This window comes from Herpailurus yagouaroundi, unplaced genomic scaffold (genome assembly GCF_014898765.1).
Source record: "Herpailurus yagouaroundi ecotype Mexico unplaced genomic scaffold, PumYag 216, whole genome shotgun sequence".
Classification (NCBI taxonomy): Eukaryota; Metazoa; Chordata; class Mammalia; order Carnivora; family Felidae; genus Herpailurus; species Herpailurus yagouaroundi.
Genome location: NW_024412447.1, coordinates 5221581 through 5232682, shown reverse-complemented (window position 1 = coordinate 5232682; position 11102 = coordinate 5221581). Strand labels below are relative to the sequence as shown.

Here is an 11102-nt window from a genome sequence, read left to right as displayed (position 1 = left end):
GGAGCCCTTTCCAGTTTACAGAGCGCCTCCGTTTGCGTTCACCTCGTTTCAGCCACTGTGTCCTCTTTGCCAGGCTTCTGGTGTCTTCTCCACACCGCCGGTGGGGTTCGTTTGCAGAACTGAAACCCTAGTTAAGGTTTGTTGAGGTTTGTTCTTCAATATTGGCTGTTCCCACCCACATTCCCTTGTGATATAAATAGAAAAAAAAAAGAGGTTTAATTAGTAAGGCAAGACATTTGAGCTACGTCTACTTGATCCTTGAAAAGGAAATCTAAGAGGTTCTGACTATCACTTTTTCGATCCTATATAAGATAGGTCAGTAAGGCAGCAAAAGCACATCTGTTTTTTGCTCCTTCGACTCTTTTCTCTGATTCTTCTTGGGGGAAAGTCTAAAACGGTAAGTAGCTGGTGGACCTTCGAGACCCCAGACTTTTCTTTCCTAATGCGTTCCTATTAGGCTGGTGCAGGCTGTGCTCAGATGTCTCTTTCCCCGTGGGCTTGACTCCTGGAAGGATTTTGACCTCTGGCGGTTGGCTTTTTCGTGACTCTGATTCGCATCCTTCGGGATAGATAGCATCTTTTCCACCAAAGGTCTCCAAGGAGGCCAAGCTGTGAGAGGAATTGGTAGCACTGTATTTTCAGGCTGGTCTAGGAAACTGCCACTGCCTTTGTAACGTGATTTACTTCTGAACGTTTTGTAGACGGCTACATGAATGGTTGATTCGTGCAAATACAGTTTTTACAAGAAAACGGGATCGAGTCATTCTTTAAGTTGTATTTTTTTTTTAATTTTTTTTTTCAACGTTTATTTATTTTTGGGACAGAGAGAGACAGAGCATGAACGGGGGAGGGGCAGAGAGAGAGGGAGACACAGAATCGGAAACAGGCTCCAGGCTCTGAGCCATCAGCCCAGAGCCGGACGCGGGGCTCGAACTCCCGGACCGCGAGATCGTGACCCGGCTGAAGTTGGACGCCCAACCGACTGCGCCACCCAGGCGCCCCATTAAGTTGTATTTTTGAAAATTTTGTCTTTGAAGAACGTTCAGGAGAAGGCACGGAGACAAAGGGGGCTGGGATCCTTCCCGCTTATGGTTTTTATGGGGGTGTACTGTCCCATCACTTAATACAACGGCACGCTGATCACATTTTAAACCTTCCCCACAAAGACAGTTTCAGGGGCCTGGGAAGGGGTCGTGCTCCTGGACGTGCGTGCTCCCGCTTGCCATTTACCACATCTCATGTGTTCTGTGTGAACAGGTGGAAAATGAGCATCACAGACGTCCTTAGTGCTGACGACATTGCCGCAGCCCTGCAGGAGTGCCAAGGTAAAAGGAGAGTGAGGCAGGGGTGCGTATTTCCCACGTAGTCACGCCTCCAGCAAAACCACGGAAATTAAAAATGTGAACATTTGAAAATTCGTGGGATCAGAGAATAAAACGGTCCTCAACCAAAGAACTAAAATTATAGAGATACGAGAGCTGAGCATATGGTTACATTTCCGTAAGGCCAAAGGAATGTACTAAAAGTGAAAAAAAAAAAAAAAAAGAAGAAGAAGAAGAAGCCTGTGGATGCCTGTTGGAACCCAGTGACTGCGTTTCGCCCCACCAGTTAGACCAGTGACTCTTGGCCACACGGCCTGTAGAAAGGGAGGGGGGGCGGCCTAGAGGAGAGGGACAAGAGATGGGTAAAAGCAAGTGGACAGGTAAGGTGGGGAGGGACACAGGAGATGCCATCACCAAGCTGCCCAGTCTTGGCTGCCTCGAAATCTTGCACCAGTCATAGCCCCCTCTTTGTCTTTGTTTTTTTATCTATTTGTTTGCTTGTTCCAAGTCTTTATTTCAATTCTAGTCAGTTAACATAGGCTTTGTCTTTTGGTAAAAGTGGAGAGCAGAGCGTCCTTGTAGCTCAATGTTGGCCCGAGGAGGGTTTTTGATGACCTCTGTTTTCAGCACCTTGGCCCCGATACAGAAGGTGATCCGGTGAGCCTGAGAATAACCCTCTCTCTGTTCTTCAGACCCAGATACTTTTGAACCCCAAAAATTCTTCCAGACATCGGGCCTCTCCAAGATGTCGGCCAGTCAGGTGAAGGATGTTTTTCGGTTCATAGACAATGACCAGAGTGGGTATCTGGATGAAGAAGAGCTTAAGTAAGTTTTGTCCTAAAGAGAGAGAGAGAGAGAGAGAGAGAGAGAGAGAGAGAGAGAGGTGTGTGTGTGTGTGTGTGTGTGTGCAGGGGAGGGGCAGAGAAAGAGGGAGGGAGAGAGAACCCCAAGCGAGCTCCATACAGTCAACACACAACCCAATGAGGGGCTCGAACTCATGAACCCATGAAACTGTGACCTGAGCCGAAATCAAGAGTCAGATGCTTAACCGACTGAGCCCCCCAGGCGCCCCTGGAAAGAAGAAGAAGAAGAAAGAAAAACTTTTAAAAACAAAATGCCCACTGTTAGTTTCTACAAGGAAGGCGAGTTTGGCTTGCAGACACTTTTGAATATCGCAGTTGCTGGGAACGGATGATTGGCTTCAAGAGGAAAAGAGAGGGTAAGCACAGACGTGTGTGGTCTTTCAGAAAAGTTCCATAATCTTTATTGCCCTGCAGGTTTTTCCTCCAGAAGTTTGAGAGCAGCGCTAGAGAGCTGACAGAGTCAGAAACCAAGTCCTTGATGGCGGCTGCGGATAATGACGGTGACGGGAAAATTGGGGCTGACGGTACGTTCACACCTGTACACGGCACAAAAGAACTTAGCTCCTGAAGCAACCCGGGGGATTGGGCCATGAGATCGGGCAGATGTGGTTAGTTAAAATCTCTCTTTCTTAACCTTGCTGCACTTCAGTCTTGTCATCTGTAAAATGGGCCTAATGTGAGGATACAAATGATATATGTAGAGACTAGCGTGATGCCTGGGGATGTATCGTAGAAGCTGGTCCTGTGAGTCACTCACTGTCTATGACCCAATAAATAGCCTTCACTTGACCAGGGGACTAGCTATTGCCTGGCTAATGATTTGCAAGATGCCCAATGCAAATTGGAAATAATATAAGGAATTGCCACTGCTGGGAATTGAGCCCCTCTGAATAAGGGAAGGATTGACATTCTCAAGTGTGTCTCATGTCAAAATGTCTATTTTTTTAATGTTTATTTAGTTTTAATGTTTAGTCATTACTAAGAGACAGAGAAAGAGCATGAGCATGGGAGGGGCAGAGGGGGAGACACAGAATCCGAAACAGGCTCCAGGCTCCGAGCCGTCAGCACAGAGCCTGACGCGGGGCTCAGACTCACCAACCGCGAGATCATGACCTGAGCTGACGTCGGACGCTTAACCGACTGAGCCACCCAGGCGCCCCCAAAATGTCTATTGACTTGCACAGGAAAGCCTCTTAGCTTTCAGGGGGTTAAACAAACACATTTTCTTGGACAGTAGCCCAAGTGGACAATATTAGAGAATAGATCAAACGTCATGTACAGGGTCTTCTGTGTGCAGAGCCCTATATTCAGAGTTTAGTATAACTACATGGCTGGAGGATTATTTTAATCCGATTCAGTCATGTTGCTTACACGCTTCTTAGCTACATTGTGCATGCCAACTCGGGAGAATTTATGCCTGGTCTTTATGGCGGTACTAATTGGAAATTAAAAACTGCTACTTTGGATTCTCATTTTAAAAACCTGTCCAAATGATACCACTATAACTTACTATGCAGGAGTTAATGTAGCTTCTATAGATAGTTCAGAACAAGAGTTTAGGTAAAAGAAGATGGATTTATTTAAATGTAACCACGGAAAAATTCCAAATAGGCGAAGCGTACCAAGAACTATAAAGCAAATCTCCGGTTTTCGACTCCAACCAGTAGCAGCGACTCATCGTTATTGTTACCATCATCATTGTCATCTTTCTTTTAGTAACCTAAGCTCTTGAGGGTAAGGTTAGGGTTCAACAGAGAAAAGGGAGTTCAAAGGCCCACTCTATGAATTGCTTCCTACGTCTGCAGAAAGGAGGAAGAAAAGGAAGAAAACCCTCCTTCTCTATCTTAAAGTAGCCAGACAGAAAGTTGAACGGCCCTAGATTGCGACAGGCCATTATACCAAATCCATGCATCGTCAGAGAGAAATGGCTGGGCTGACAAATTCTTTTTTTTTTTTTTTTTAAGTTCACTTATTTATTTTGAGAGAGACAAAACCAGCACAAGCAGGGGAGGGGCAGAGAGAGAGGGAGAATCTCAAGCAGGCTCCACACTGTCAGCTCAGAGCAGGATGCGGGACTCGAACCCGTGAAACCGTGAGATCACCACCTGAGCCAAAATCAAGAGTCGGATGTTTAATCGGCTGAGCCACCCAGGTGCCCCTGGGCTGACAAGTTCTCATACAAGGGGCTCTGCTACAGAGCTAAAGATGTTTGTTAGATTATGCAGCAAGATGGGACGCTCTAGACCTCCCGCACCTGCAGTCAGTGACACGTTTTTCCCCCTCCTTTTGTGCCCTTGAGTGGGGTGCCAAGCCCACCATCTGACAACCTCCTCTTCTGAGCTCTCACTGGCCACACGGCCTGTCTGTAAAATACCAAGCCATCTCCACTGACATTTTCTCACCCTCTTCTGTTCTAGAATTCCAGGAAATGGTGCATTCTTAAAAGCCACAGGCTGTGGAGATAGAGACAATCAGCCAGAAGGCCTCCAAAGCCCCTAGAAATGGGAAACCCACTACCTGCCCCTAATTTATGTATTCATTCCCCCGGATGTGCTTCTCCAATTTGCCCCCTGTTTTAGCGAGGTAACAAGGCAGTCACTCGTGAATTTTCGGTGGTCAGTACGCCCTGATGACTCCTGTAAGGCCCTTGGCAGACAATGCCTTTAAAATTCACCCAATAAAGATACGTTTCTCATCATCTGCTGATGTGTGGGTGTGTGTGTGTGTGGTGGGTTTTTTTGTTTGTTTTTGTTTTGTTTTGTTTTATTTTTTTGTTTTTTCTCAGCAAGGTAGGGGGATGAAAACAATCTGGGGACCGAGGCTTTTAGAAAGATTTCTGGTCCCATCAAGCCCTCAGCAAGTCACAATGGAGTGTACCAGACATCAGAGAAAATAGGTTGGGTGGCGGGGGGTCACAAATGGCACTGTCAGGGCAGGATTTGGGTCAGGGAGTTATCAGAGTCTGAAATTAATACGAAGAGATTTATAAAGAGCGTAAAATCACTCTTGCTTATGTGTTTTCTGCTGCTGGGTGTTAGATCACCATAAGACAGCCTTAAAAGCAAATGGGACAGGACAGAAAACCATTGTGCGACTGCAGTGGCCCCAAAGCCAAGGAGACTTGCTGAGCCGGTGGGCACAAGCAGACCCGTTTTCAAGCCTGCCTTTGTCTGTTTGTTCTCAGAAAAGCAAGGTATCTGAGACCCGCCCACTCTGACCCAGCCCCCTGCCACCTGCTCCTTGTCTTTCGCAGTCACTACTTTCCTGGCTGACCCTGGGAGCTGAGGACTTCAAGACGGGGGAGCTGAGGCGTTTTCCTGGGAGCCTGCTGAAAGGCTCCCACTTTTCACTGCACCCCCCAAGTTCATAAGGCCCTGGGCTCTCCTGGATTGCTTCCATCACACCATGTAGCTTAGCGAGTTTTGAATCCGTTTTTTCAAGGGCCACGTTAGGGCAGCTTTTCAAAGTGTGAGGTGTATACGAGGGGGCCTCTAGGTGACTTGAGGGGGCCAGGGGTCAACATTTGTATTTTCGTAACTACGTATTTATTTGCATATGCATTCGGAAAAAAATTCAACCGGCACAAGCACGTGATTTCTATAGCGCTGCGTTAGACTGAGGCTAAAGGGAACATCAGAGATTTCAAAGTGCATCAATTGGAAGAACAATCAAGGAATATTAGAGGTGGTATCTTGAGGGACAAAGCCCTTAAATGGCACTCTTGTTCCCTCTTCACGCCCCAGCCTTCCTGGCAGGAATCTGGCGGGTGAGGCTCTCCCCACCTCAGCTTCCCCTCTGTGTGTGCAAATGTCTCCCAGGTGCATCGGGGAATCGCTCAAAAGAGAGACATCAAGAGGGCCTTTTCGACCAATACTGATAAACCTCGGAGCTTTGATTCTTCAAACGATCCACATGGTGCCTTCTTCTCCATGCGACCCCTTCTTTTATTTCACTTGGCTCCATTAACCTTTCCCAGCTAATGGTTCTCTATCCCAGCTACAACTCTAAATACCTCAGAGTGAGCCTGCGACACTCTTCCAGGAGGCTCTGGCCACCATGCGCCTCCGAGAAGCCAGGTACATGATGATGCTTTAAAATAAAGGTTATGATGGGGCGCCTGGGTGGCGCAGTCGGTTAAGCGTCCGACTTCAGCCAGGTCACGATCTCGCGGTCCGTGAGTTCGAGCCCCGCGTCGGGCTCTGGGCTGATGGCTCGGAGCCTGGAGCCTGTTTCCGATTCTGTGTCTCCCTCTCTCTCTGCCCCTCCCCCGTTCATGCTCTGTCTCTCTCTGTCCCAAAAATAAATAAACGTTGAAAGAAAAATTAAAAAAAAGAAAAAAAAAAAGGTTATGAGCTATTAGCTGACTAAGCAATCCATCACCCGCTGGAGCTGTGAAGGCAACATCTCCCTAATCTAGGTGAAGATCCTGGGTTTCTCTTATTTCTTTTCTCTCCCTCAGGAGGGCGTCTGTCTAGGGATAATGACTGGAGGGGTTATATGGAGCACCCAGGGGCCACTGTGCACTGGGTCATGATGATATCCTGCCTTGGGGAAGACCCTCAGAAGACGGATGTCTACGGAAGGAAAATTGCCACACATTTTCCACGGATAGAATTATGGTTGGTTATTCATGAATTTTATTCATTCAACTGTTTCAAAGTGACAAGTTCAGTTATGCTTTGCCCAATGCAGATACATTGCTCTTCCCTTGTTCCAACTCAGTTTTAGGAGCTTAATTTCAGAGTCGCCATCAAATAGATAGTAAGTAGCAATCATAAGGAGCCATCTCTCTGTATTTAACAACCAAAAAGCGTTGGGTGGTATGCTTAAATAAAACAATCTCGTCTTTACTCGTATCAATTTTTAATTATGTTGTTTGGATTTTGATTAATTGCATTGTTGGGAGGAGGAACTCCATCTCTGAATTCAGGTAACAACTCTGGGCATTTGAATGTATTTGTTAATTAGTGATTTTTATTTTCTGAGTTAAAAATTTTTTTAATTTTTATTTATTTTTGAGAGAGAGAGAGAGAGAGAGAGCGAGAGAGAGCGGGGGAGGGGCAGAGAGAGAGGGAAACAGAGGGACACAGAATCGGAAGCAGGCTCCAGGCTCTGAGCTGTCAGCACGGAGCCTGATGCGGGGCTCGAACCCACAAACTGTGAGATCATGACCCGAGCCGAAGTCAGATGCCCAACTGACTGAGCCACCAGGCACCCCCAAAGCAATTCATTTTAAAATGAGTCATATTTAATATGCACCTCACCAAAGAAGAGAGAAATGGTACATAGCGAAATGTTAACACTGGTTATCTCCAGCTGGAAGGATTATACAACAATGCGATAAGACTGAAGCCTTTTAAGAAACGGAGCATAGTAACTAGAGAAATGAAAAACAGATGTAGAATTCACCCAATTTTTGTCACTGAGCCAAAGTAACAAATTTTGATTTTAAAAAACTTTCACGCCAAAGATGTACCCCACACGCGAATGAATGAAAGCCCTGCATACTATTCTGTTCCTGAAATTTCTACTCATTCCTTTGGACTCATTTGTATTTTTACATACTGAGGAAAGATTTTAAATATAGCATACCCGGAGTCGAATCAAAAGTGGAAAAAAAATCCTAAAATTGTAACAATCCAGAAAAGAAATTGACAAGTACGTAAAAAACTTTATTTTTGTGCTTGCTTTCTCGATTTTTAACTAATTTGCAGATGACCACCAACCTACCTCAAGAGAGTAGTAGGATGATGTACTTCGACTTTGAAATGAGTGCATGATAGGTTACAGAAGACTGTTTTTCCTAATTGCTTCTAAAATAGGGCTGCGAAAGTAGTTTTAATTTGGACTATTTTTTTTTTTTAATGTTTACTCATTTTTGAGAGACAGAGACAGAGCACGAATGGGGGAGGGGCAGAGAGAGAGGGAGACAGAATCCGAAGCAGTCTCCAGGCTCCAAGCTGTCAGCACAGAGCCTGATGCGGGGCTTGAACTCACGAACCTCCAGATGGCCGAAGTCAGTCACCCAACTGACTGAGCCGCCCAAGTGCCCCTAATTTGGACTACTTTTAACTGTAATTTTGACTTACACTTTGGTGGCGTAGTTTATCATTTAATGGAGCATGATCTGAAAGCCAGTCCCCTGAGAGTGCTTAATTGTTGAGGCTAACAATAAGAATTGCCAAAACACTTCAAACGTTATTGGGTGTTTTGCTGCAGCATCTGGACATTACAAAATATATTAATTTTTAAGTATACAGGTTTTCACCAAAGTTATCCCCAGCTCAGAAACAAAGCATAGGAAAACAGCAAGGATGTGAAGGCATCGTCTGTTTGTTCAGGTTTGCAAAGCACAGAGTTCATTCTGTGTGATGATGCAGTTTGCTTTTGTGTAATGAGTACTCGGGAATCCATTTTCAAGCAAAAACCTATCTTATATCTCTCCTGCTAATGTGAAGGCATAGTATTACTTTGCAAACACTTAAGACAACCGATGAAATTGGAGTCGCCAGGCTCGTTTCCACCTGGCCTGTTAACTTAGTCACTGGGAGGATTACTCTTCTTACATGAGGTTTAAACTGGCTTCAAAAAGAGTCCGCTTTTCCCGGTAAGGAGTAGATGCTGAATCCCTAGGAGTGCTACAATGAAGGTAAATAAATGGATTCACATCCTTAAATTATTTTTAAATTGTGAAATATTTCAAACATGAAGATGGGAATACGCGACAGCATGATCCGCCTGTGCGCCTCCCCCCTCCCTCGCTTTTTCAAGCGAAGAGGCAGCCATGGTATTTAGGCTCCAGAAGTCAGCACGGGTGGTCATTTATCCGCTGGCTCCTCTCCGTGGTGTGGGGTCTTCCTTTAGCTCCCAGCTCCGGGTGTGTCTTTCCTGCTGTGACAAACTTTACCAGCTTTTCCTGGAGGAGCCCCTGCGGGCATCAGAGCCGGAGGCAGGGAGAGACTGATGCAAGTTCCAGTCTGTTCTCTCTCGGGGGCCAGCTTGTCCTCGCTCTCCCCCATTCTCCCTACCCAGCTTCCTGGCTGCAGACTCCAAACTTCAGCATCCACGGAGGCAGTCGCCTTACAGAGACTGTTTAACCGGCTCTCGCTAGCACCTGTAGAAGAGACAGGCCTATACAGGTAGTTCCTGCTCCTCAAAAGTTCACGTTACGCCGCCTCCCTTTTACAATAAGACCCGCATTAGTCCGTGGTTTCACTAAGTGAAAGAAAGCCAAAGTCGCTTTCGCTTTGACAAAGAAAGGGGAAACCCAAAAAGAGCGTTCTGCGTTGGTTTTGCCGAGAGAGCTATTACAGAGGCAGGACGGATCTTCTGGATACTTCAGCTCAAAGTCTGGACCCTTTAGCAGCCTCTCCCCGTGTCCCTCGCTCCCTAATCCCTGGCTACCACCGTTCTACTCCCTTTCTATGAGGTTTTGTTTGTTTTCTAAGATTCCATATGTAAACGATGGCATGCAGTGTTTGGTTTATTTCACTTAGCATCATGTCCTTCTGGTTCATCCATGTTGTCCTAAACCACAGGATTTCCTTTCTTTCTCACGGTGGAATAATGTTCTATCGTATGCACCTGTGCCACATTTCGTCCATTCATTCTTCCGTTGGGTTGTTTCTCTACCTTGGCTATTGAGAATAATGTCACAATGAAGACGGAGTGTAGAGATCTCTAGATAAGGATTTCATTTCCCCTGGATGTGTTCCCAGAAGTGGGATCGCTGGTTCATATGGTAGTTCTATTTTTAATTTTTCCCAGTACCCTCCAAACTGTTTTCCATAGTGGCTGCACCAATTTACATTCCCATCATCAGGGTACAAGGGTTCCCTTTTCTCCGTGTTCTGGACAGCTTTTTTAAAATCTTTTGTCCTTTAGAAAAACCGACCTTGGGGTGCCTGGGTGGCTCAGTCGGGTGAGCGTCCGACTTCAGCTCAGGTCATGATCTCACTGTCCGTGAGTCTGAGCCCCGCGTGGGGCTCTGCGCTGACAGCTCGGAGCCTGGAGCCTGTTTCAGATTCTGTGTCTCCCTCTCTCTCTGCCCCTCCCCTGCTCATGGTCTCTGTCTCTGTCTCTCTCTCTCTCTCTCTCTCTCTCTGTCAAAAATAAACATTAAAAAAAAGAAAAAAAAAAAAAAAGAAAAGAAAAACTGACCTAACAGGTGTGAGGTGACATCTCTTTGCGGTTTGGATTTGCATTTGCCTGACGATTGATTACTGATGTCGTGCATGTTTTCACGTACCTTTGACCTTTTTCTTTGGACAAATGTCTATTTGGACAAATGTCTATTTGGACACGTCTTGGCCCATGTTTCAATTGGGTTGTTTGAGTCTTTTTGTATTGAGTTGCATGAGTTCCTTGATATTTTTCAGATTCACCCTTATCAGATATGTGGTTTGCAGGTATTTTCTCCACTTGTTTGCTTTTGCTCTGGTTGCTTTTGCTTTCAGTGTCAAATCTAAAAAATCATTGCTGAGACCAATGTCAAGGCGCTTAACCTCTTTTTCTTCTAGGAGTTTTACTGTTCCAGTCTTTACATCCAAGTTAAGTCTTTAATTTTGCATTCAAGTTTTATTTGTTTAATTTTTTTTAAACGTTTATTTATTTTTGAGACACAGAGAGACAGAGCATGAATGGGGGAGGGTCAGAGAGAGAGGGGGACACAGAATCTGAAACAGGCTCCAGGCTCTGAGCAGTCAGCACAGAGCCCGACATGGGGCTCGAACTCACATACCGCGAGATCATGACCTGAGCCGAAGTCGGACGCTCAACCGACTGAGCCACCTAGCCGCCCCTGCATTCAAGTTTTAACCCATTTTGAGTTGATTTTTGTGTCTGATATTAAATAGATCTAGTTTAATTCTTTTGTGTGGGGCTGTCCTGCTTCCCCATCACTGTTTACTGGAGAGAC

General features: G+C 45.7%; 1 protein-coding gene across 1 annotated transcript; it reads left to right on the top strand.

Annotated features, from left to right (window-relative positions):
- Positions 1–286: 286 nt before the first annotated feature.
- On the top strand, positions 287–4883 carry OCM2 (oncomodulin 2). The gene is made up of 5 exons (XM_040456312.1): positions 287–397; positions 1258–1325; positions 2015–2147; positions 2600–2709; positions 4603–4883. Exons 2-5 carry the CDS (start codon positions 1265–1267, stop codon positions 4626–4628), a joined length of 330 nt encoding a protein of 109 aa, XP_040312246.1. The 5' UTR covers positions 287–397; positions 1258–1264; the 3' UTR covers positions 4629–4883.
- The last annotated feature ends 6219 nt before the right edge of the window (positions 4884–11102 follow it).